At 42.0% G+C, this 27282-nt stretch overlaps 1 protein-coding gene across 1 annotated transcript; it reads right to left on the bottom strand.

Annotated features, from left to right (window-relative positions):
- Nucleotides 1–411: 411 nt before the first annotated feature.
- IL12RB1 (interleukin 12 receptor subunit beta 1) lies at nt 412–25204 on the bottom strand. The gene is made up of 15 exons (XM_014059497.2): nt 24852–25204; nt 23396–23525; nt 22637–22809; nt 20930–21075; nt 16874–16913; nt 12017–12130; nt 11757–11839; nt 9699–9924; nt 7383–7547; nt 6020–6124; nt 4520–4675; nt 4204–4347; nt 4025–4121; nt 2495–2579; nt 412–1281 (listed from the first exon to the last, which is right to left on the bottom strand). The coding sequence occupies exons 1-15, from the start codon at nt 24913–24915 to the stop codon at nt 832–834; spliced, it is 2178 nt and encodes a 725-aa protein (XP_013914972.2). The 5' UTR covers nt 24916–25204; the 3' UTR covers nt 412–831.
- Between the last annotated feature and the right edge of the window lie 2078 nt (nt 25205–27282).

The raw sequence follows: 27282 nt of genomic DNA, 5'->3' as shown, positions 1-27282 counted from the left end.
CTACAATCAATTTTCAAGTCATATGTGAAGGATTGTATTTGGAAAATTTCCTGGGACAAAGACAGGGCCAGACCAAAACAAACTTAAACGAACTCAACCCAGCCCAACCCAAACAACAAAATTAAGAGGTGCGATGGCACAGTGGTTAGAATGCAGTACTGTAGGCTACTTCTGCTGACTGCCTGCTGCCAGCAGTTTGGCTGTTTGAATCTCACTGGCTCAAGGTTGATTCAGCCTTCCATCCTTCTGAGATTGGAAAAATGAGGACCCAGGTTGTTGGGGGCAATATGCTGACTCTGTAACCCGCTTGGAGTGGGCTGTAAAGCACTGTGAGGTGGTTAATGTCTAAGTGCTATTGCTATTAAATTCAGTCAAACCAAAATTGAATACAATTAATGGGTTACTCCACTTTTATCATATAACATGTTTGTTTTACTGACAACTTTAAAATGAATTCCATTTTATGCATCATTTGAAGATGGGGACCTCAAATTATGCCCCTGTGATGGATAGTTTTCCCCAGCCTCGTGGTCCAGAATGCTAGATCCGATGTTAGTTACTGAATCCAGTGAAAACTATCAATTGAAATATCTCTACCACATAGTTATGTGTTCCACTATTGTCAGTTTTCCAACTAACCATCCAAGATCTCAGGTAAAGAAAACTATGCAGCATTACTTCAAGACAATCCAACAAATATTATCTTCTTGAAAAATACGCTGTGTCTCTGGACTATGGTGTCTTTCCTCAGAGAGTGGTTGTAGACTGTCTGTCGGCCATTTCTTTTTTTCGATTTGCTGTCTGCAAGATAGTAAGACATTTTCTAGAAGCTCAAAAACAGTTCTGGGCTGAAGTACCATCACTGCATGGAATGTCAAATCCTTCACCTACATTCTTAATCACCACCAGTTTATCAAACAGTTTGAAAGAGAGTGGAACCTGGGACATGCATATCCCATTTTGGTCTCCAGCTTCAGTATTGTTCAGTAAGAGATGGGGACCATCACCAGCGCTTTCTTCATGAGAGACACCTACAAAATCTTCAGGTTCTTCCACCGGACTCAGAAATCTTTGCCCCTTATATTCTGAAAGTAGGATTTCATCAGAGACCACCTCATCTTCCTTGGGAGAATGTTCCTCTTCTGTTCCTTTGACGAATCCCAACAAGCCCATTGTTGTGTCAGTAACTGGCTCCTCTTTGTCAGATGAAGGTTCTACAACCAATGGTTCCATGGGGCTATTGGCTTCTATTGGTTCCATAAAATCCAACTTTATCTGGGCCTGAAAAACATTAAGAAAATATCTGTCCCAAACTATTGTTTGTTTAATTGTAGTTTATTGAATCAATGATAGTTGGGAGGTTCTTCACACTGAGATTAAGACAAATGTTTTACAAGCTACAGTAGATATGTTTAACCAAACCAATGTGCCAAAAATGAATACACCATTAAGTATCATATGGGAAGACTAGGATCTGCAGATCTTTATTAAGCTGCTTTAAGATGAGTGGTGGTCAGGTCTTAAGGAACCGTGTTTTTAACCAAATTAGGGTGTTTGCCCCTCTTATCCAGTATTGTGTGCTCTGATTGGCAATTCTGATCTAATTTGGCCATCTGGAAATGCTAGCGGAGATTAAGTCGCCTTTCTAACTTAATTGGGAGGAAACCTGCACTATCAAATTGTGCACTGCTGTATATTAGTGCTAGCTGAGGAATTCTGGGAGTTGAAGTCTACACAGCTTCAAATTGCAAGGTTGAGAAACACTGATCTACAGTGTGCAAGAGCAGAGCACAAGTCTAGGCCAAAGGGATACTCTTGCAGGACAAAAGATCCTCAAAGAAAGATTCATCCTACAGACCTAGAGTGCTATAACCATTTGGCAACTGTGTTTTTTGGCATGTTCAAAGAAGGGTCCTTCTCCCATATTACAGGTAGTCCTCAACTTACAACCACAATTGAGCCCAAAATTTATGTTGCTAAGTGAGAAATTTGTTAAGTGAATTTTACCCCATTTTATGACTTTTCTTGCCACATTTGTTAAGTGAATCACTGCAGTTATCCAATTAGTAACACGGTTGTTAAGTGAATCTGGCTTCCCCATTGACTTTGCTTGTCAGAAGGTTGCAAAAGGGGATCACATGACCTTGGGACACTGCAACTGTCATAAATATGGACCACTTGTGTAAATCGTGTGATCATGGGGATGCTACAATGGTCACGTGTGAAAAATGGTTATAAGTCCCTTATTTCAGTGTTGTTGTAACTTTGAACAATCACTAAACAAATTGTTGTAAGTTGAGAGTACCTCTATACTGTTCTGTGAGCTGCAGAAGTACCTTTTCTTAACTTCTCTGCCTCAAATACAGAGGTTTCCAATGATCAAGAGATGATCTGCTACTACTGTCTCCTACTGATAAAACATGCAGTGATGCTCATTCAATAAATAAAGAAATCAAAATATCATGATGTAGAAAAATCTTCACTTGAAGCTCACCTGGCCTGTTTCTGCTGGGGTGAGGAACTTCACAGCTTCTGTATTTGCAGGATCTGGCAATGCTTGGCACAGATATTTCTTCATTCTGGAACAATGTTAAAACAGTGGTTTGGGAAGCAGAAGCGGAAGGGGGAAATTGCTTAGCTCTTGAAAGGCCAGGAAAGGCTCAAGATACAGATGTGGTCCTTTTGCATATCTCCAGTTTTTAAAGGTTCATGCATTTGCAAATCAAGTTAAATCAGGACCTACAGCCAAGTCCTAAAAAACAGCAGCCCCCAACTTTTTGGGTACCAGGGACTGGTTCCATAGAGAGAGGTTTTTCCACGGACCAGAGAGGGAGTTGTTCTGCATTCTGCCTGCATCCCACAGATGGGGCTTTGCTTGTTGCGTGGCCCAATTTTTGGTGTGCCGTGGTCCAGTGCTGGTCCATGGACCATGTTTTGAGGATCCTACAATGGAACTGTACTACAGAGGAACAAAGCAGATTGACTTATAATGCTAAACCATCATGTCCAATTAAAAGCAGACAATAATATGCCTTGGCATAATGTGCAAACTAGACCATTGAACTTTAGTACATCTGATCGTCCTGAAAGATAGGCCAGTAGCATGATCTCCCATATTACAGTTATGGAATGCTATTGTCAGCACGCAAGACAATGCCTTTGCTAGAATTTCTATCAGAGTTTGGATAACAAGTGACAATTCCCCAGCTCATGTTCTCAGCTGCTTTAATGCATCAACTCACTGATGCCACATAGTAGATGATTAATTAGCTGACGGCTTTGGAATCAACTATCCAGGGAGATAACAGTTGCTCACAGCAGCTGCTTAGGAGTTAATTTTATATGTTTCCTAACACTAATTCTTTAGGTAATTTCAGCATAAAATGCTGCCTTATATACCAGTCAGTTTATATAGCCTAATACCATCTAACTCAGTTTACAAATTAATATTCATCAAGAAAATAGAGTTGATTTAAACTGGAATCTTTTTTTTTTTGTACAGCCGGTGCTAGAATACTACGCAAGGAGACCACAATTCAGCCCAACATTTTGTTGCTAAGTGAGACTGTTGTTAAGTGAATTTGGTCCCGTTTTATGATCTTTTTGCCAGGGCTGTCAGGTGAATCACTGCAGTTGTTAAATTAGTAACACGGTTGTTAAGTGAATCTGGCTTCCCCATTGGCTTTGCTTGCCAGGGGTTTGCAAATGGTGATCACGTGACCCCTGGGACACTGCAGCAATCATAAATATGAGTCAGTTGCCAAGGGTCTGAATTTTGTCCACATGACCATGGGGATGCTGCCATGGTCATAAGTGTGAAAAACGGCCATAAGTCACTTTTTCCAGTATCATTTTAACTTTGAATAGTCACCAAATGAACTATTGTAAATTGAGGTCTTACCTGTGTTCTCTCCCTTCACCATTTCTATATGGCCAGTTTATAGACTAAGCATCCTGTGTTTTAAAGCAGGCACTTATCTCCTGCCCTTGAAATAGTTATTGCATATGGCTTCATCATCGTTACCTGTTTTTGCCAAGGTAGAAGATGGTGGTGACAACAAGGATGCCTCCAAAAATCCCCATAAATAGAAAGCTAAGCACCAGAGGTAGCTTCTTGGGATCTAGAGAGGAAGAAAAAACACAAGAAGCTATTGCTACTGTTGGAACTTCAGAAGGAGAACTCGGCGGGAAGAGAAATTATACCTGGCACTTTGGTTAGAAATCGATAAAAAGCTTTGCAGTTGTCTTTGCTGTTTCCTGTAGAGGCCCAGATGCCAACAAGATAGACAGTGTCAGGTTGTAAGTTCTGGACCGTATACCGTGTTTGCGACACATTGACGTCATAATCTGAAGAAGAACAAGACAGTAATCAGAGCCCTTTGGTTGGCATTTTCCACGGCACCATGCCAGCGGCAACGAAGTCCTTGGCCAAATTTTAGTGGGCAAACTTGCCAGGATACTCTCTTTTTCTTCCAAGTTGTATGAACCCAAGACTCAAAGGTCAGAATCCCATACTCACATGCCATGTTACCATACTGCTCCTTTTGACAACATATGATATATTTCTTCAGTAAACCTGGGCAATCAGAGAGAGGCCTGGGAGGCTTCCACTGGATGACAGCAGAATTTGCAGTTTGGTTAGTCACATTTACAAAGATGGCATCTTCAAGAGAAGCTGCAAACCAAATTGGACAGTTATCATTGGCTCTTGAAGACCATAAATGCCATTGATTTCTTCCATCTTTGAGATGGTGGCCAGGTTCTCTCATCACTTCCCTGAGAACCTCAATATAGAGCTAAGGATGAATTGCAGTCAATTGGTGACCAGGGTAGGATAGTCAGGGTCAAGGTTTTGAAATGTTCTCAAGATGTAGAAACTGTTAAAAAAAGAATTTCAAAGCCCATGTCCCCATGAAAAACATTCCTCCAGGCCTTCCTGTCCTCTGACATCCTCTGGAGTCCATTCATGCCTACTGCTTCAGTGACTCCATCCAGCCACCTCATTTTTTGCCATCCCCTTCTTTTGTCCTCAATCTTTCCCAGCATTAGGCTCTTCTCCAGTGAGTTCTTCCTTCTCGTTAGGTGGCCAAAGTATTTGAGTTTCATTTTCAGGATCTGTCCTTCTAAAGAGCAGCCAGGGTTGATCTCCTCTAGGACTGACTGGTTTGATCGCTTTGCAGTCCAAGGGATTCGCAGGAGTCTTCTCTAGCACCATAGGTCAAAGACCTCAATTTTCAACATTACAACTGGGAAAACCACAGCCTTAACTATATGCACTTTTGTTGGCAAGGTGATGTCTCTGCTTTTTAGTGGCTAAAGGCTCCATCCCCAGATCCTGTCCTAGACTGTCCTGCTAAGGATAGATCCGGTTAGAGATGTTTCCCCACCACCAGTACCACCAACTGGTTAGTGACATTGGGCGTGAGGGAAAATAAGAGAACCATATTATTCTGCCAAATTGGGATTGAGGTAATGCACTTTAACACTATTGAAGTAATGCACTTTAGCACTATAGAAAGGACTAATGGGTGACAAAGTGTTACAGATTGAAAATGTTTGAAGTTATGGTGATAGTTTCAGCTTAAGAGGAACCATACTACATTAAGCAGTTTTTTTTTACTAATGATTAGGTGGTTTCATTCATGGGGTTGTAGATGAGATGAGTTGTGGGACTAAGGGGAAGACTGGGTTTAGCAAGATAAGATTGTGCAATGATAAATTGCAAGTTGAGTCGAATCTAAGAACTTCAAGCTGCTCTAGGCAGAAATGTTACGGTAACCAATTTAAAACTGCAACTATTCTGTCCTCTCCTTATCTATCTTTTTCTGGTAAGTACAAAGATAGAAGAAATAAACGAAATTTATCATCATCAAAAGACAACATCTAGACTACAAAATTACGTGAATGAAGCAGGCAAACATTTTTTTTTAACTCTGTCCAGACATGAAGTAACTATTTTGGGCTATTGGTAGTTCTGACTGATAGGATAAGCGGGGGAAAGTCAGCATGACATACTCACCATTTCTATGGAAAAGGTATTTATATCCAAAAGTTTTCCACTTTATAAAGTCATGTTTGTATACTGCAAAGCGATAACACCTGTTGGATTCAATTTCCCCTGGAACTGAGGAGCAAAAAGCACAGATTTCATAATCTTAGAAGAGATTTGTTGGATCAGACCAAAGCTTTCTCTTACACACCATCATATTTCTAACAGTAGTTAGCTAGATATTTCTCGAAGTCCAGTCAATGAACATCAGAGAATGTTTTCCCTCCAGCATCTGGTATCAAGCTAGATTGACTCCATAAATGACTATTTCAATTAGCTCTTGCTAATAGTATCCATTTTCCCATTTCATCCATTTCTCTAATTTCCCTTTGAAGTCGATGACCATCCCTAAAACTTCATCCCAGAGGTCTAAGAAATCAAGGCTATTGTCCTGAAGCCCCTTCACAGCTTCTTCAGAGAATCCTGAGGTCTATTTAACTATCATCTAAAGAACCCATGCACAGAGAAAGGAGCAGGGGCCACCAAATTACTACCTGCTTTCTCCTTTAGCCTATATTGTACTAGCTGTGTGTTCTCAGAATATCTCACTTTTGCGTTTTCTATTATTCCGAGATGACACGATTGACAAAATATCAAAAATCAGCAATCCTAGAGGAATTGACAGATGCACTGTGCAAAATAATCATCTTGTAGTATATTTCAGATAGTCTCCCTGACCCTGTTTTATTGGCTTAAATTAATGGCAAGGCTATTCGCTAATCCCTTCCAGTGAAACACTACCATTTTCAAACTCCTTCCCAACCCAAGCATAGCTCCAGCTAGAGATGCACTTAGGGCAGTGATGGCTAACCTTTTTGTTGTTGGGTGCAAAACATGTGAGCGTGTGCATGTGCGCACAACCCCCCCCCCCACATTCCCCCCCCATGCACACTGCACTGCTCACTTCCAAGCTGAGCTTGGTACTTCCTCCGGGGGGGGGGAAGGAAAGGAGGCCATTTTTTCCCTCCCCAGACTCCAGGAAAGCCTCTGGAGCCTGGGGAGGGCAAAAAATGGGCCCAACGAGACTAATTGAAGTTCGGAAACGAAGTTCCAGAGGCTTTCCACATGTGTGCTGGAGCTGATGGCTCACGTGCCAGCAGATATGGCTCCACATGCCACCTGTGGCATGCGTGCCACAGGTTCGCCATCCCGGCACTAGGGCAAATGAATTAGAAAGCAACACAGCAACAAAAAGTGTATGTAAGACCCACTTTCTCTTGATCCTGCTGCTTCTGCCAAGCAAGCTATGCCACTTTGAAAGTTTCTCTGATGGAGAGAGTAATATTCTAGTGGAGGAACCTGGGTGGGCCTTAGGAAGAGGTTTCAGCGTTACCTCTAACCGGGGAAATAACATCAGGTCCCATGCAGTCTTTCTTAGGCAAGGTTTCTCCAAGAGGCTGAGCTTCAAAGCAAAAGTGAGCAAAGTCCTCCTCCAGTTCCCACTCCAGAGTGTAATGCCTTCCGGATAGACTGACGTTCAGAAAATTGGGACTTAGGACTGTAGAATGATAGAATTAGAAATTAACATTAAGGTTTATCTAGAGGTAGCTGGAGAATAGCTGGAGTTGAAGTCTACACATTCTTAAAGTTGTTAAGAATAGGCAGCACTCTCTAGGCTAGTGGTTCCCAATGTGGGTCCTACGTCCCACAGGGGGGCAATTTGATTTTTAATGAGGGCAATTTGAACCTTGTTTAAGCCAAGTCAATGGCCTTTTAGGCTTCCTCTGCGTGAGTAAGTTGACTTTTTGAGTAAAGTAATAATTATATGTCAGGAAAGGTCAGGATTTTAAAGATGCTTAGGTGGGGCATGGCCAAAAAAAGGCTGGGAACCACTGCTCTACACCAACTGTGGTCAATTAATGAGCCTTCTGTGTAGAGCATCTCTGACAGATGCGTGTCCTACTTTTTCCTGAGATCTCACAAAAGAAGGGCCATGGGGCAACAGTCTTGTAATGCAATAAAAACATTGGATATATATTTATAATATGCCACTGTTATTGAAACGGAATATGCTCAAACCTGAGCTCTTAATGGGTCAAATTCACTTTTTGTCTTCTGCCAATTCCATTCTAGGTCTCTCTCTCCTCTGCTATTTCATTTCTTGAAGCACCTCAATAAACCAGGCTTGGTAAAACAGAAGGAAGCCATTCAAAGCAAGTCTATCCATGTTGCCATCACCTTTATGTTCCAACTGGTAACGAAAGCCTTGGTGAACAGTTCGCCAGGATCTTGGGAATTTCTCCAAACCCTCTCAGAAACCTACTGGATGCATCAGATCTTTGGAGCAGACCTTCAATAGGTCCATCTTTTCTGTAGTGATTGGTGCCACTGACCAGTTGAATGGTAATCAGAGAGTGACCTGATGGAGAGATGCTCCAGAGAAATTTTTCTAGGACTAAGTTGGTCATTTTACTCAATTTATACCGCGTAAACTATAAAGGAGCAATTGAGGGTCCCCATACAAAATGAGATTACTAGAAGATGGTTGCTGTGATGGATTATACTGTATTTACAAAAGAAGTGGTGGGATTCAGCCGGTTAACACAGGTTTGGGCAAACCAATTGTTAAATCTCCCCTCCCCCCCCCGATATCAAAGTGGATCCTGGGCATTGCGCTGCGCTGCAATGGAGAAACGGTAATGGAGTGGTCGGTGCGAGGGAAGGAGGAGGCTGCTTTCTCTCTTTCTTCTCCCTGCTCCTCCTCCTCCACTTGTGCTGGCCGCTCGGTTTCCCGTTTCTTCATTGCAGCACAGCACCCAGGATCCACTTTGATAGCGGGGTGGGTGGGTAATTTAATAATTAGTTCGCCCAGGGTCAGGTTGGCTGTCACGGGAGGCTCATCACAATGGAATGGCGGAGCTGGAGGACGGGGATGGGCCACGCTTCCCACGACAGCCAACCTGACCCTGGGCGAACCAGTTATTCAATTATTTGAATCCCACCACTGTACAAAGGGGAAGGAGTTGCGATGGATTACAGTGAAGCCGCCGTTTCCCACAAAGGAGGAGATCACGCTCCAAGGAGGGGGATGAGACAAGAGTCAACACTGCCCGGAGTTGGATCAAAGAAAGAGCAAGATATTTAGGATAGCTGCTCTGTAGAATCTCCCAGGGTATATTTGTTCCGATTAGACGAGTATAGGTAGTCCTTGATTTACAACATTTCATTCAGTCGCTGTTTGAAGTTTCAACGGCACTGAAAAAAGGGACTGATGACTGTTTTTCCCACAGTCATTGCCGCTTCCTCATGTGATCAAAATTCAGACAGTTGGCAATTGACTCATATTTATGACGGCCGCAGTGTCCCACGGTCATGTGATCAGCTTTTTGTGACTTTCCGACAAGCAAAGTCAATGGGGGAGCCAGATTCACTTAACAACCGGGTTACTAACTTAACAATGATGCAATGATTCACTTCACAACTCTGGCAAGAAAGGTCGTAAAATGGGGCAAAACTCACTTAACAACTGCCTCGCTTAGCAGCAGAAATGTGGGGCTCAAGTGTGACGTAAGTAGAGGACTACCTGTGGTATAGGTTTACTGTGGCAAGATTCTGTCTAAATTGTGTAAACAAATAACAAATTGAACTTTGGCTGGGATTATTCTGTGTTGCTCTTGGGCTGAGCCTGACCATTTCTTTGTATACCAACCTGCATTTTGTTCTGGGGGTAATTTAAAGGAATAAGCTGAAGAACGTCCCACGTTGTTAAATGCCACCAGCGAAATGTTATATTCAGCTGCAGAAAGAGCAGTGTGGCACGAAGTTGCACCATGTACGGTAATGCTGTACTTTTCTAAGCCAGAAAAGCACTGCTTGCAGGCCAGCATGACAAAAGTCACAATATAGTTCACCTCCCCTTGCTCCACGGAGGGTCTCTGGAAAGATACAAAAGAGAGGATAGAAAGCATTTCCCAAGCCACCAACCAATGCTTCCATTTCTACCTTTCTTTTCTGGGGAGATACCTCTTGGGCATTCTGTGTTTTCTAACCATTAGGGAGCACTATCCAATCTAAGTTGGGTGGTGTCTGCATGACAGCACTAAAAGATCTACAGAGACGTTGTGTCCGGCCTCATGACCCACTAATCCTCCTCTTTTTTAGATTCTTGAATTAAGAAACGTTGTCACCTTGTAAAATAAAAGGACAGATTCCTGTTTCATTTACAATAGGGGTGTCAAACTCAAGGCCCACAGCAGGGGTGGGTTTCAACTGGTTCGCGGCGGTCCCAGAAGTAAGTAACTTCCGGGAACGGCGAAGGCCCACCCGCCCGCCCGCGCTCCTTACTGGTCTTTGAAGGCTTCTGCGCTTCCACGCAGGCACATGGCACATGCAGTGCCTGAGCGATTCTCCGCAAGCAGCTGGATGGCACATACAGCGCCTGCGCGAGTCTCCGCGAGCAGCTGGAGCATCGCGCAGGCGCTAAGACGCATGCGTGAACTGCGCACGTGCACGAGGACCGGTTGGAATGGGATTAGCAACCCACCCCTGGCCCACAGGGTGCTTAGATCTGGCCTACGGGGCCGGCCTGAAAATAGCAAAGAACTAGACCGCGGTGCCTCTATAGGGGAACTGTGCACTTTCCTCCTGTGCCTTGTTTTCGCCCTGCAACTCCCTGCTGGCCAAAACAGGGCGCAGTATGGCGCAAAAACGGGGTTCAGCAAGGAGCTGCAAGTGGGCGTCCAAGCTAAAAACGAGGTGTGGGAGTATGTCTGCCCCCCTCCAGCACCTCATTTTGGCTGACAGGGTGTTTCAGGAGGCGTCCATCCTGTCTGCCATCTATCCCGTCTCTCCCGCACCACCCAACCCCACCACGGGCCCCCCAAAACTTTTTTTTTATTTGCCTCTTCAAAACCTTGGTGTGTCTTATACTCCAAAAAATACGGTACACTTTTTCAAACTAAGACTGTTGCAGCATCCCCAGGGTCATGTCTTCACTATTCAGATGCTTGATAACTGACTCATATTTATGACGGTTGGAGTGTCTCAGAGGGTCATGCAATTGCCTTTTGCGAAATTCTGACAGCAAAGTCAATGGGGAAGCCAGATTCACTTAACAACCATGTTGCTAACTTAATAATTGCAGTGAATCATTTAACAACTGTGGCAAGAAAGTTTGCAAAATGGGGCAAAATTCACTTAATAAATGTGTCACTTAGCGACAGAAATCCGGGGCTCAATTATGGTCATAAATTAAGGACCACCTGTATAACTTTCACATCTAAAGATAGGAGCTTAAATGTTTGCACCGCGTGTTTTTCTTGTCTTCTGTCTGCTTAAGAAACAATATTTTTAATGTTTGAAATGCAGGCAGTCCAAATGAAAGGTGGATTAGGAGTCTGAGCCCACAGGATGGATTCAGATAGCAATAGCACTTAGCACTTAGACTTATATATCGCTTTACAGTGCTTTACAGCCCTCTCTAAGCGGTTTACAGAGTCAGCCTATTCAGTGGTGGGTTGCCAATTCTTTTACTACTGGTTCGGGCATACTCATGCGCGAGCATGCGCAGGAGCTTCCAGGAGGGTGGATGGAGCCTCCTGCCTCTGCTACTACCGATTTGCTCAATCCAGCCCGAACCAGCAGCAACCCACCTCTGAGCCTATTGTCCCCAACAATTTGGGTCCTCATTTTTCCCACCTCAGAAGGATGGAAGGCTGAGTCAACCTTGAAAGATGCCCCAAAGGCTTAATAAAAGGATTCCCCTTACCGCCCATTGCAGAGTTACGTTCCTCTGGCCTTCCTTTCCCAGGGACTCCACAGTAAAATTTACTGTGGGACTTCTGAGGATTTCTAGAAGAAGAAGAAATGCATTTATTAGACTCTGGGAAACTTTGCTAATTTCTCCCCAAGCCTCTTTATACACCAGAGACAAATTCTTTGTGTGCCCAATCACACTTGGTCAATAAAGAATTCTGTTCTGTTCTCTTCTGTTCTGACAAGACAAAAACACACACACACAAATCTCACCATAAGGAACAAAGAGGGTTTCACTCCAGCTGCTCCAGTGACTGCTCCAGTGATCAGTTCGATACCGAACCTGTACCTCATAACGAATATTTTTTTCCAGGTGGCATGTGGCAACTAGACAAAGGCAAGGATACCTGGATCAGTCTTCAATTGTCTCCAGACATGAAGACTATAGTAGCTGTTAAGCAGGGTTATCTACAGAACTACTTTCTTTCCTATACCGCATCCTTCATTGTAAACTGATCAGAATTTAGCTATGAAGATGGCAACGAGCCCAATCTATCTCGTGGATTTGATTCAGAGATATCAATGGGACAGGTTGCCTCCTGGAGTTGTGAGCGCTTCATCGCTGGAGGTTTTCAAGAAAAGATTGGACAACCGTTTGTCTGGGATGGTATAGGGGGTTCCACCACAAATCCACGAAGGCCTTATCCACGGAGACATAAGCGCGAAGACTAATTCGTGCCGTTCAAAGCGCTAAGGAAAAACGCGACCCTACCGCGATGACATAATCGCGGAGGGCAAATCCGCGCATTTCCAAGCACTCAGTACCCTAAACCTAACCCTAAACCTAACCCTAACCCTAAACCTAACCCTAAAACAAACCCTAAAACAAACCCCTAAACCTAATCCTAACCCTTACCTTAATTGAAATTGGCTTTCTGCCGCGGCGCCGTTTTAAAACGCCCTTCTGTTGCTGCGCTGTTGTCACGGCGGTGATGACGCACGGTGATGATTTCGCGCCTTTAGCAATGCGCTTATGTCTCCACGGATAAGGGCTTCGCGGTTTTGTCGTGCCACGGGTATAAGGACACCCACCTTGGGCAGGACAGGAGTTTGGATTAAATGATGATTCTATATCATTCAGTTTAATGGCAGGGGTGGCAAACTCAATTTCATTGAGGGCCATATCAAGGTTGTGTTTGACCTCAGGAGGCCGGGGTGGGTGTGGCCAGCTCGACATCCTTCATGTTGCCTGTGGTGGCCCGACCGCTCTGCCAGCAAAAACGGGCTCCCAAGCTCTGTTTACTGCTGCAACGGCCTCCTGCATCCCTCTGCTAATGAAAACAGAGCTTGGTAGGGCTGCAGGCAACCCTCGTGAGTTCCATTTTTGGCTGCAACAATCTCCTGCAACCCTCTACCAGTGAAAATGGAGTTCGAGAGGGCCGCATGCTCCATTTTCACTGCCAGATGCATCGCAGGCTGGTCCAGTGTGGCCCGCGGGCCAGTTCTAAGCACCTTGCAGGCCAGATATGACTCCCAGGCCTTGAGTTTGACACCCACGACTTACGGTGTTGCATTCTGCAACTCAAACACACCTCGGCAACATCTTCTTTCTCCATGTTTCTATAATGTTCATTTCATCCCTAGCCCCTGGATGAGGCCAGTGTAACTCATCCTTATCTTACTGGTGTGAAAGGGGGTATTTTCTTTAACTGGATAGCATCCAACAACGGCCTCAAGTTTGTGACCTTGGAATGAGGTCAGGTGATTGGGAAGAAATATAACAGTAGAAAAAGAGAGAGACCAGCAAGATGATCTGCTCATTATGCCTCTGAACGAACCATCACTTCCTCTGAAGGAGCACATTTGTGACAATTGTACTAGCATGATTACAATTCACAGTGTTGGTATTAACCTATAAAATCCTTCATGACTTGGTGCAGAGGTTATCCCCAGGATTGAATTCTTCTTCATTCAATGAATCAAATTCATTCAATCAGTCTATATGGCTGCTTACTAAGAAATTGAAATAGCGGCTGGCTAAAGTAGAATTAAAACCAATGCAATTTTAGCATATAAAAAATAATAATAGAAAGCACAATACAAATCAAGGCCAGTCATTAAGTAACACCTCATTACGGATAGGCTCATCTACCATCCTGGTTCAATCCCGGGAGAAATGCCAAGTCTTCCAGGGCTTATGCTGGGTCAGGGCTAGCTGGACCTTGTGAGTTGGATTGAGCTGAAGGAACATGATTAGGTCAAGGAGGGCCAGAATTAATGCACCACTCCCATCCAGTCCCAGCACAAGTGAAATCAATGCCATCTCAGTACTGAATCCTGGTCTGAAATTTAAATAAATAGAGCAGTGATGGCTAACCTTTTGGGCACCGAGTACCGAAACTGGAGTGCGCGTGAACTGGAAGCGCCGGAACCAGGAAGACAGCAGCTGGCGGATGTGCATGCACGCGGCAGCCAGCTGCTCTTCCAGGTTCTGTCACGCACATACATGCCGGCCAACTGGACTGGCGGGCATATGCACTGGTCAGCTACTTTCTTCTGAGTTCCGGCACATGCAGGCGCGTCAGCCAGCTGGTTTTCTGGCACATGCCAGAACCCGGAAGAGCAGCTGGTGATGGCGTGCGTGCCCACAGAGAGGGCTTTGTGTGCCAGCTCTGCCATAGGTTCACCATCACGGAAATAGAGTCTGGGTAATTCCTTTCTTCCAGGATCCTCTTAAGCTGACTACCCTTCCTAAAGAGAGAAGTTTGGGGCTAGAACAAATGTTGTCTAACAACATCAGATGTAGCGATGACTTCCCGAGGAAGGGATCCACAACTGATTCACTAAGAGCCAGTAGAACTACCCTCTCCTTCAAGGATGCATCCATCATCACCTAGATGTCTTCCCTCCGTAGAGGCCTTAACCAGTCAGGAGGAACATAGATTTAATTCACAGGTGACCATGCTAACAGCTCCAGGAACTCAATCCACTTCAGCAGGACTAAGGGGCTCTCATTTGTCCCAGATAACAAGCAAGACTGTGCTTCAAGCAAGTCAAAAGGACCCGCACGGTTAGAATCCAAATTAGAGTGGATTTGATTAATTTTATCTGACAGATGCCTAGACACTTTTATCACAGCAGCTCTGCAAATGTTCCTCAGACATGTTCCTTCCTTTCCCAAAATTGGGTCATCTTGAGCAGAACCTACAGACATGTTAAGAGCAGAAAAATAGTTATGTTTTGTTAGTCTTATTGACACAAGGTGACTCTTGATAAAAGATTTGGCTCCTGTTTCATTGGATTCAACATTTGTTCATTAGTGCTCTAAGCGTCTCTTTCTACATTGTATCTCACAGTTTTGAAAACCACGAGGACCTTCATGATCCATATATAAAAAGAGGGCACATAAGCATAATCCAATTTAAGGCCCCTTCATTCCGTGCAGTGATTACAATAAGGTCTTAGCTGAACTGTGCACTAGAACCTTAGAAATAATTGTTCTTGTGTAACATTTGCAGACATTCACCTAAATAGGGGCCCTTCATTTATTTTTAAAAAAATTAATTATTGTTTTGCATTGGTGAATTAATAACTTCTATTTTTGATTAAATTTGCACCCAAAATATAATAGAAGGACAAAAAACAGAATAACAGAATGAGAGAGTTGGAAGGGACCGTGTAGGTCTTCTATTCCAAGCCCCTGTTGTATAGGACGCCCTATACCATTTCAGACATATAGTTGGCCAATATCTTCTCTTCTTCTTTCAGTATTATGTTAATAATTCAGTTATAATCCAATCAGAACAGAAATGAATACATCATAATGATTAAAATAAAATTCACCTAAATCTGAGGGAGAAAAATCAATAGTAATAGTAATATTGAGTTACCGTAATTTAATCCTTTTAACATGTTGCTAAGTCTAGACTTTATCAGTTGCTAGGTGAATAGATAGTTTTATAGATTTGATGACATATATAGGATTTATTATTTTCTTAGTAATACTACAAATCATCAGAAGACTTTTTTTGAGAATTTAGGGGTATATCATTACAGTAAATTAATAGTTTCATTTTCATTTTCATTTCATTTTACTTTATTTGTATGCCGCCCTTTTCCCTGAAAGGGACTCAGGGCAGCTCACAACTCAAGGGAGGGGAAAAACAAACAAACAAAGTTACAAAACATAAAGACCATACACAGTTAAAAAGCACAACAATCATACCATTCAAAGTGGGGCTGCAAGTCTTTAAATAGTTAAATATTTTTAGCAATAGCACTTAGATTTATATACCGCTTCACAATGTTTTACAGCCCTCTCTAAGCAATTTACAAAGTCAGCATTTTGCCACCAACAATCTGGGTCCTCTTTTTACCAATCTCAGAAGGATGGAAGGCAACCTTGAACTGGTCAGGATCGAACTCTTGGCAGTGAGAGGAGTCAGCTTGCAATACTGCATTCTAACCACTGTGCCACCAAGGCTCTTTCCTAGTGGCTCAAGGTTGACTCAGCAGTGGGTTGACATACTGGCACAATTTACAACAAGCTGGGTCATGGACGTTACATTACTGATTTGTTGCATGGGATGATTATTTTGGTCCTATTAGACTAACATCCTATCTTCCACAATGTCCTCCAGGAAGCCTTCATTTATAGCTGGAGCTTAATTTTTGCAATAAATCACGAGAGATCCGTCATTGTATTCTTTGAGGGTGAATGCCGCTTATTTTAAAACAGTAAGAATTCAGAAACAACCGCTACATTTATCAATTTACGTTTCACATTTCTGATGTGACACATATCCCTCAAAGAAGGAGTCTGCAGGTGTACAATAATACATCAAAGATCAGAAGACAAAAGGGTATATAAAATTAAAATGTTAAAGTTAAAAATTTTAAAAATTGTAAAATTATAAAAAAAAAAATTAAGGAGGCAAAATAACCCTGTTAAAAATTAGTTGCCCAAGGCAAAGGGAAACCTCATCGCATCAACCAGGCCCATAGCTTTGGTAGTCAGAGCTATTATCAAAAGCACCCAATTTTTTTAATAACTGTGTGCTTTTGATAATAGCTCTGACTACCAAATTATTAAACTTTAAAAAGTCTGAATTAGAAATGAAACCAACCTACCTATTAATCCCTCTGTGGTGTCGTCAGAGCTACAGTTTCCCTGAAAGCAACCCAAATAATATTCAGAATGAGGAGAAGGCTGGTGGTAAACTCACTAAAGCAAGAAACATATTCTTCTCAGAAACACAAAATGGAAAATCTGAGCTGTTTTTTTTTTAATTAAATGTTTTTTAATTTTAGTTTGAAACAAGTATAGCATCTTTCTTAATATATCAATCGATTACAAATAAGTTTTGGTACATCTCCTCCACAGTCAACCAACGTAACTCATATTAACTCAAGCATTATTATATATCCATTTTCATTTAACTGTAATTATTATTTAGGAGTATTGGTAGGAGTAATAATCTTGAACAATATCTACCCACACCGATGGGAAGGGAGAGAAATCAAAAAAAAAGAAAAAGAAAAAAAGAACAAATATAAAGTAAAAGTTAAGATAAAAAATAGTAGATAATACAAAAAAGGCAAAAACAATAATCAGGAAAACAAAACAAAACACAGGTGTCTGTTATGAAAAGAAAAAAAAGAAGTATATCAACTGGTTACAACATGTTTTGGTGCTTCTCTTCCATTAATTCATATTAATTCAGATATCTTAACTCAAATATTTACCATATCAACATCATTATACCTCCAGTTTCAATTATTATGGTTATTTAAACATCCTTCATCCTTAGCTATGCTAAAGAATTAATCCATAGCACATGCTGACAATTCATTTACTTATTTGTAAAATCCTCTATTATCATCAAATCCTCATATCCTATTTTAGCTAAACCTCCATAATATTCAGTTATATCATATATCATAACATTTTCCCAGTATTGATTAACATTTGATTGTATGAATTTTATTTAGTTTTTTTTAATAGTGCTAATTATTATAGTTAATACTCTTTATGTATAATCTAAAGGCGTTTTTTCATATCTAATTGTCAGTTATCATATCAACTCCACATTATATACATTACTATCAGTATCCATTATTATTCAGCAATATCTGTTACAAGAGCGAGCAATTGTGTTTAACTAGTTTTCAATTGTATTCATCAATCTGTCAGCCAGTTCCAAATTATATATATTGCTATCCATATCAGTCATTATTCTGAGCTGTTTTATGTGGCAAGACTAATAAATAGATGACGCTGATGTTTTCTTTGTTTTGTTTATACTCATCATCTAACTTGCACATGAGCAGGATGAAAACATTATTGATGTTGAATTACAAGGTGTAGATGGTAAAGGTTTCCCCTCGCAGCACATATGTGCTAGTCTCATGGTGACTGGCCCAAAGTCACTCAATTGGATTTTATAGCTAAGGCAAGACTAGAACTCATGGTGTTCAATTTTCTAGACTGATGCCTTAACCACTAGGCCATACTAGTTCTTTTTTATTGTTGTAAGCCATCTAGAGTAGCCCCACGGCAAGATAGGTGACAAATAAATTTAATAAATAAAAACTAAATAAAATTAGGAATAGAATAGAATAACAGAGTTGGAAGGGACCTTGGAGGTCTTCTAGTCCAACCCCCTGCTTAGGCAGGAAACCCTACACCACTTCAGTCCAGTGGCTATCCAACATCTTCTTAAAGACTTCCAGTGTTGGGGCATTCACAACTTCTGGAGGCAAGTTGTTCCACTGATTAATTGTTCTAACTGTCAGGAAATTTCTCCTTAGTTCTAAGTTGCTTCTCTCCTTGATTAGTTTCCACCCATTGCTCCCTGAGCGTTCTACCCTCATGAAGATTAAATAAAAAACTAAATATGGCTTTGTCTAGCGCATCAAAAAATCTAGAGCCAGCCACGGGAGCATTTATCCTTGCAAAAACATCTATTACAAACTAAATAATGAAATAGGCATTATAGCAGGGATGGGTTCCTGCCAGTTCTAACCTCTTCTATAGAAGAGGTTCCACAAATCTACATTGCTGTTTAGAACCGGTTCCAGCTCCTTCCCCACGCCCGTCTGCACATCATCAAGATGAAGAGAGAGAGGAGGAATTCTGGGGGATGAAGTCCACAAATCTTAAAGCTGTCAAGTTTGAACCCCCCTGGGATTTTTTTTCCTAAAGCATTAGGGGTGCAAGGTCTTGTAACCTGACAGCTTTTGCGTGCTTCAAATGCCAGAGTTTCTGAGCCAACATGACTGGGGAGGAATTCTGGGAGTTAAAGTCCACAAGTCTTAAAGCTGTCAAGTTTGAATAGCCCTGGTTTTTTTCTCTCTAAAGGGTTAGGGATGCAAGGATCTTGTAACTTGACAGCTTTAAGACTTGCGTGCTTCAAATGCCAGAGTTTCTGAGCCAACATTTTGGTTGCTAAGCAAGAGTGTTGTTAAGTGAGTTTCACCACATTTTACAAGTTGGCCATACCTACCCAATCACATGACTGGCAAGCCATTCCCATAAAGCAGGCCACACCTACAGAAGAGGTTCTAAAAAAATTTGACACCCACCACTGCATTAAAGCATCATGAACCAAGTTCTGACCATTTAAAAAAAAAAAGTTCATCGCCCAGAGCCACTTGGTAAGATGTGTGGCTGTACAAAATTTATTGATTGATTGAACAAATGACAAACAAATGAATGAATTGCATGCATACATATCAGTGATAGTCACAATGTCTGTGGACCCTAGGAACCCCTACATCTGTGACTGTGTTGCATCCAGAAAGACACTAAATGTAGCTTCGTTGCAAACTTCACTAAGATCGCCATTCTTTAAACATCCCTGCCCTTATTCACCAAATATTTTCCTCTCCATAATCTCTTGATGTCGTTATATTTGGAAGAATTATCTCATCTCAGCGGAAGTCCCAGAGTGGGGTAAAGATGGAGGGATTTATTTTTGCGACAGCTGGAGAGCAGCTGGCCATGGGGCGATGTGTCACCCAGGCACCTTCCTGCTCCTAAGTCTTTCCACAGGGGTAACATTTCACACAGCTGTTTGAGAGTAGCAAGAAGAGGGTGTATTCAAAAGGGTGGGGCTGTGGAAATACTGGAATCTTTAATTGGGGGGGGGGAGGAAACTTACTATGATCTGCAGAATTTCATTGTGCAATCTTCTATGATGAGAGTTTCAAAACACGTAGATAGCAACACCAACAGTGGTATACATAAGCTGCCTATCTGCTATCTGATTAAATTCATCTCCTTTTCTTTTCTCATTTCCCCTGTAGTGCGTTTTAAACAATTGTCTCTTTGAAGCAGAGAGAAGCAGTGATACATATGATCATTGCTTCAATAAATGCAATCCCCTGATTTCAACCAAGCTCTTGGGACCGTTGTCTGACTGATCGTGACTGTTTAATTGCTGGGCATTTTTATTCATTCTTCTCAGTACTCTGTTTCCCCAAAAATAAGACCTGGATAATAAGCCCAGTCGGGCTTTTGAGGGCACGCACTACAATAAAGCAATAGCAATAGCAGTAGACTTATATACCGCTTCATAGGGCTTTCAGCCCTCTCTAAGCGGTTTACAGAGAGTCAGCATATTGCCCCCAACAATCTGGGTCCTCATTTTATCCACCTCGGAAGGATGGAAGGCTGAGTCAACCCTGAGCCGGTGAGATTTGAACTGCTGAACTGCTGATCTAGCAGTAGCCTGCAGTGCTGCATTTAACCACTGCGCCACCTCGGCTCTCCCCTGAAAATAAGCCCTACCCGAAAATATTGCAACACAGCAGCAGCCATGAGGTCGTCACATTTGCCGCCTCCTGCACCTCAAAAATAGTAAGACCTCTCCAAAAATAAATCCAAGTGCTTATTTCAGGGGTCAAAAGAAAATAAGTCCCAGTCTTATTTTTGGGGAAACACTGTAGTTAAACCAAAAAACCTTCTCCCGACTGAAGCCTTTTCAAGATGTAGGATCTCAACATCTAAATTTCCCCAAACCTTTCAAGTAGAAGAATCTACCAAGGCATCCGATAGAATAGAGATAATTGAATCCAAAGCTGGACAATGAACAATTATCTAGCAAGTCTTCCCTGCCTAGGTAGAGAATCTTGGTGGAAACCACCAAACGTGGCCATCATTTCCAGTGTTCACATGCAACTTACCAGTGTCCAGTTTATATGGTTGAACTGTCTCATCCTGACTTCATTTAGTGTAGAGCGACATGTGCTGGATCCAGGCCATTTCAAGGTCAGGATACCTTTCGATCTAGAAATGGTGATGGATTTGGCTGATGGTGGATTAAACTTTACTGGAATGAAAAGACAACAGCTGAAGCTACTGAATAAGAGACAGATGTGCAAGACTACAAATGCAACATAATAGGCCCCTTCACTCATTTTTGCACACTAATTTTTCTCTCCCTTCCCATAATCTCTTATGGTCCTTTTGATTTTTAGTTCAGCTCATCTGCCTCACCATCCTTTTCATTGAAGGCTTAGGAATAGCAGTTATGAATATTACCCAGAGGAAATCACCCAGCCTTCTGCTTCTAATGATGTACTAGGTAAAGGTTCCCCTCGCACATATGTGCTAGTTGTTCCCGACTGTAGGGGGCGGTGCTCATCTCCGTTTCAAAGCTGAAGAGTCAGCGCTGTCCGAAGATGTCTCTGTGGTCATGTGGCCGGCATGACTAAACACCAGAGGTGCACAGAACGCTGTTACCTTCCCACCAACGATGGTTCCTATTTTTCTACTTGCATTTAAAGTTATTGGCATTTAAAAATATTGCTGAATATGCAGTTTCACACTCCTGCCTGCATTTATTTATGTAAAGGTAAAGGTTCCCCTCACACATATGTGCTAGTTGTTCACGACTCAAGGGGGTGGTGCTCATCTCCGTTTCAAAGTCGAAGAGCCAGCACTGAATGAAGATGTCTCTGTGGTCATGTGGCCGGCAATGACTAAACAGCGAAGGCACACACAGCACTGTTACCATTCCACCAAGGTGGTTCCTATTTTTCTACTTGCATTTTTATGGGCTTTTTGAACTGCTAGGTTGGCAGAAGCTGGGACAAGTAACAGAAGCTCACTTGCAGGGCTAGGGATTCGAACTGCCAAACTGCTGACCTTTCTGATTGACAAGCTCAGTGTCTTAGCCACTGACCCACCTCATCCCTCAGCCACTGCATCCCTTTGATGTACTTAGTACTGATGTACTAAGATCACACTAATGCTGTGTCTGAGCTTGGCATTCAAAAATGGGTGTGTTGGTAAAGTGGAATTCATAATACGTACAATCTTCTCTACCTATGATAAAAAATTGTTCCAAAATGAAGCAGAATCCTACTTACTAGGAAAGGAAACTTTGCTGTTTTCTTGGGAACCACGTTAACCATGATAAACTGAAAAGATGAATAGGGAGCCACCTCAACAGTTTTTCTTCTGGTAAACTGGAGTTGCGTGGCTTGCAGCAGTTATAGGAATGCAGAAGCCACCGCAGTTCTTCCCTGGGCATGCCCACAGCAACTCTTCAACAAATGGAATTTCCAAAATGCCAAATTCCAAACTTTCCCCAATAGTTGAAATCCCTTCATCTTGCAACATGCCCCCAGAAAACACTTAAATTTTCCTTTCTGCTTGTCTCAAAATATGACCAGGAGCAGAATCAAGAGCATTAGAATACAATAGGACAGTGCTTCTCAACCTTGGTAGTTTGATGTGGACTCCCAGAATTCTGCAACCGGTAAGGCTGGCTGGGGAATTCTGGGAGTTGAAGTCCACACCTCTTTAAACTGCCACAGTTGAGAAACACTGAAATGAGAGATACTTCATGCGGTAGGAAGTTCACTTTCTGGCTTCTTTTAACTTACTGGCTTCCTTGATCAACAGCGTATGATTCTTTGAGACCCGAGGAGAACCGTCCTTCAGCACGCTTTCTACCCAGACAGTAAAATTATTTTGAGCGTAGACACTGTCGGTGTTAAAAATAGTGTGTGTCTGGTTTACAACCTCAAATGTTTTTATCACCCGTTCTGTTTGATCCCTGTGGGTAAGAAAGGGAAAGGAGTTTGATTAGCTATTGAAAGCCGTGTTTCTCAACCTTGACAACTTTAAAATGTGGGGTCCTTAGTGTTCTCCTAGTTTGGTGGTTTTCTTGCAGATGTCTCATTACCAAACTAGGTAATGCCATCAGTTCAACCCAGAGCTACACATATTTTCTTCAATCGATATTTTAAGATGTGTGGTCTTCAACTCCTGGAATTCTCCAGCTCCTGCATGCTTCAGTCCACACATCTTAAATTTGCCAAGGTTGAGAAACATTGCAATGAGAGAAAAAAGGTATAAAATATGAATCAAGAAATATATTCCCACCCCAACCCCAAGAATCCAAGACCAGCAAGTATAGACTGGAATGTGGAACAATAGAAGCCTTTTTTTGGTAACACAGCGCACAATTAAAGTAGGGAATTTGTTGCTAGGATCTATAGCAATGCCCTCCAGATCAGATTCCTTTTCAATGAATACACTAAACCAAATCAAATTAGCCACTTCATATCTTAGGATGAGGAGAAGAGAGAGAGAGATTTTTTTTATAATAGAGCCATCAACATGCTTGGGCCAGCATTCACCTTAAGTGGAGGATATATTTGACATCTTCTTTACATTCAGCCTCCCAGGAGCAATTCATAAGACAGTAGAAGGCTGCTTCACAGCAGGGCTTGTAGCAAATCAAATTTTGGGGAGCACAATTGCTGGGATCTGCAAACATAGGACAAAGAATGATATTCCTGGAAACTTTGGAATTAGGAAATAGTAGATTAGATTACATTAACAGAGTTGGAAGGGACCTTGTAGGTCATCTAGCCCAACCCCCTGCCCAAGAAAGAGACCCTACACCATTTCTGACAAATGGCAGTCCAATTTCTTCCTGAAAGCCTCCCGTGATGAAACTCCCACAACTTCCAAAGGCAAGCGGTTCCATTGGTTGATTGTTCTCCCTGTTAGAAAATTACTCCTTACTTCCAGGTTAGCAATAGCAATAGCAATAGCAATAGCAGTTAGACTTATATACCGCTTCATAGGGCTTTCAGCCCTCTCTAAGCGGTTTACAGAGTCAGCATATTGCCCCCACAGTCTGGGTCCTCATTTTACCCACCTCAGAAGGATGGAAGGCTGAGTCAACCTTGAGCCGGTGAGATTTGAACCGCCGAACTGCAGCTAGCAGTCAGCTGAAGTGGCTGCAGTACTGCACTCTAACCACTGCGCCACCTCGGCTCAGTATTGAATCAGAGTTGAATCTCTCCTTGTTTAGTTTCCATCCATTATTCGTTGCCTGGTTTTCAGGTCTCTTGAAAAATAGCTTGATCCCCTCCTCTCTGTGGCAGCTCATCAAATAGTGCAACACTGCTATCATATTTCCCCTGGTTCTTCTCTTCACTAGACTAATAATGTAAGATGTTTACTTATTTAGGGCAATCCCTATCCTGTTTTTTCCATAGAATACGGCTCACTTTGGCCAGTTGTCAAACAACATGCACAAAAAAGGCAAACTAAAAAATAGGTTAACACACACACACACACAAACACACACCAAAGAGAGCTAAAGTTAAAGGTAATTTCTGTAGCAAGCAGAAATCATAACATCACATTGTAATCTGACTTTTACTAAATTAATAGAAAATTTACTAAATTTCTGCTGTTTCTATCGTTATGTATTTGGGTTTTTATGCCAAGTTACCTGCCCCGATTTATTTGGTTAAGATGGATGGCCAAAAAAACATTGAATAAGATTAGCCAAAAAACAAATGAATAAGATGGCGAGACTTTAAATCAAGATATTGCATTCTCCTTGTTCCTCCCACCTACATTTTTTTTTTAAAGAAAACTCCCAAGAGGATGAGAAAGTGATTCTAAAGATAATGTAGGTATTTATTTATATACAATCCAATTCTCCTTCATTTCTGTTTCATAACTGATGGCAGATTAAGGAAGAGCGTTTGAAAGCATGGAAGGAAGGTATGGCTTTTGTCTCAGCATGGCGGGTTTTATCGCTTCCTGGTCTTCCCTTAGATGAGATAAACTTACCGCTCAAGAGCTGTGGTGCAGCCAACCACACTATCCCCATCACTGCAACGACAACTTGTACCATTTTCAGTTTCTTCCAGCTTGAGTGATGGGTGATTTTCTCTTCGTAGAGGTGCTGATTATTGCTGGGTCTATCATTGCTTGCAGAGAAGTCTGCCCCTTGCTCCTGATGGAAGGCAGGTGCACCTGATTTGACCTGGTAGGGCTCCCTTGGCTGATTCAACTCAGTGGCCCCTCCACTCGAGGCACTTTCAAGAAAGCTGTGCACGTTCTCCTGTTTTTCTCTTTCACTTTGCTTTCAACGAAGCGTTGACAACAGAACCTATTGACTCAGCAGCACACACAAACACACATCCGTGTGCCTTTTATGTAGTTCATGCGTACGAGCTAATTTGCAGGAACAGCACCGCTTTTTCCTTCTCACAAGGAAAACCTACAAGAGTGTGAGATCTAGAACAGCTCTCATACTCTCTGACTTGATACAGACAACTTCTGAGTTGTGAAGTTTCATTCAGGAACCCTGTCACTCACAGACTTCACCGACGTTTTAGGCTGCGTATCTGTGGCCCATGGGTATTTTTTAAAACCAAGGGGTTTTTTTAAAGCTTAAAAATGTAATATGGCAAGAGATTTAACAAACTGGAATCAGATTTGTGTGCAGATTTTGAATTATGATCCCCTTGAGCAGATGGGTGCAATGGTGTTAACAACCATCGTTTTGGGGAAGATTAAGATTAATAATTCATCTTGTAAATTGCAGTCACAACCTATACTTTGCCTGGTTGCTGAATTATGGAATACATGATGGAACCATTAACCAAAGGTACTGGTTCTACATAACAGGCTAAGCCACAAAAAATTGATCTAGTCACTTCTTTACAAGCTCTGGTTAAACGGTTGCAGGAACTGGGTATGTCTAGTTTAATGAAAAGAAGGACTAGGGGAGACATGATAGCAGTGTTCCAATATCTCAGGGGTTGCCACAAAGAAGAGAGAGTCAAACTATTCTCCAAGGCACCTGAGGGCAGAACAAGAAGCAATGGGTGGAAACTGATCAAGGAGACAAGCAACTTAGGAGAAATTTCCTGACAGTTAGAACAATTAATTAGTGGAACAGCTTGTCTCCAGAAGTTGTGAATGCCCCAACACTGGAAGTCTTTAAGAAGATGTTGTATAGCCATTTGTCTGAAACGGTATAAAGTTTCCTGCCTAGGCAGGGATTTGGACTAGAAGACCTCCAAGGTCCCTTCCCACTCTGCTATTGTATTGTATTGTAATCATATTGTAAATATACTCAACGGCATTCATATTTTATAATCTCTTCCCCAATCTTGCTTATATACCAGGTCAATCTTGAACAATCTGGAGGATAAAACAAAGGGTACTCTGTGAAAAAAAATGGAGATAATATATTATAAATTATAATTGAGCCATGGTGGTGCAGTGGTTAGAGTGCAGTACTGCAGGCTACTTCAGCCGACTGCCTACAATTTGGCAGTTCAAATCTCACCAGGCTTAAGGTTGACTCAGCCTTCCATCCTTCCGAAGTGAGTAAAATGAGGACCCAGATTGTTGGGGGCAATAGGCTGACTCTGTAAACTGCTTAGAGAGGGCTGTACAGCACAGTGAAGCAATATATGTCTAAGTGCTTTTGCTATTGCTCTATGTTCTCTGTTTTATCTTTTCAGAAAGCAGAGGAAAGAGTCCTGTAATAATCAATTTTTTCCTTTGGTTAAAACCAAGGAAAACATCTTCTTATTCTATACTAGTGTTTTTTACACGGGTGGGGGGAAGGCCCACCTTGTTGTGGGTAGAAAGCCACATCCTTTGAATATATCAGACTTTGCAGAAAGCCTTAACTAGGTCAAAAGTGTGGTGAGTAACTTAAGCGAATCAGATTTTCCCACGTGTTCCTGTCCTGAATAAAAATAGTCTATTCACTTGCATTCTCGGAGGGGGGGGGAGAGATATTGACCAACTAGAACTGCAAGAGACTATATCAGCCAATGACACATTTTATTTATTAATATATTATTCAATATATTATTTGTTAAATTTATATGAATATTTATATTCACTAGCTTATTTTTATTTATTTATTAAATTTATATGTGTAGGAGAAGGCAGAGCTGGGGGCGGAATTAAATGTGATTTATTAAATTAAATAAATCTAAAAGCTTAGAATCCTTGCACTGACTGTTTCAGGAAGTCCTCGACTTACAACGCTTACAATGGCGCTGACAAAACTGATTTATGATCTTTTCTCACATGACCATGCCCTCTTCAGAGTCTGAATCTGCGGGAGAAGATCAGCTGGAACAAGAGCTGGCAGAGATTGAGAGGCTGGCGCTGTTGGCCTTGGAGGAAACTGGGGAAGGGCAGAGAGTCAGGCAAGGCTTTTCTGAATTAGTAAGGCCTGCAGACAGGGAGA

This window comes from Thamnophis sirtalis, unplaced genomic scaffold, assembly GCF_051295495.1.
Source record: "Thamnophis sirtalis isolate CommonGarterSnake01/CBP01778 unplaced genomic scaffold, rThaSir2_p1.2 scaffold_1, whole genome shotgun sequence".
Taxonomy (NCBI): Eukaryota; Metazoa; Chordata; class Lepidosauria; order Squamata; family Natricidae; genus Thamnophis; species Thamnophis sirtalis.
The sequence above is the reverse complement of the archived record's forward strand: the minus strand, read 5'-3'. Positions and strand labels throughout refer to the sequence as shown.

What these genes read in the sequence shown, in the direction of transcription:
- IL12RB1 (XM_014059497.2), bottom strand. Translation starts at nt 24,915, where the DNA reads ATGGTACAAGTTGTCGTTGCAGTGATGGGGATAGTGTGGTTGGCTGCA. An exon ending in ACCCCCAGAACAAAATGCAG is followed by an intron (nt 7,548 to 9,698) that starts GTTGGTATACAA and finishes ATCATTCTACAG; the next exon opens with TCCTAAGTCCCAATTTTCTG. An exon ending in TGTTATTTCCCCGGTTAGAG is followed by an intron (nt 6,125 to 7,382) that starts GTAACGCTGAAA and finishes TTTGCTCCTCAG; the next exon opens with TTCCAGGGGAAATTGAATCC.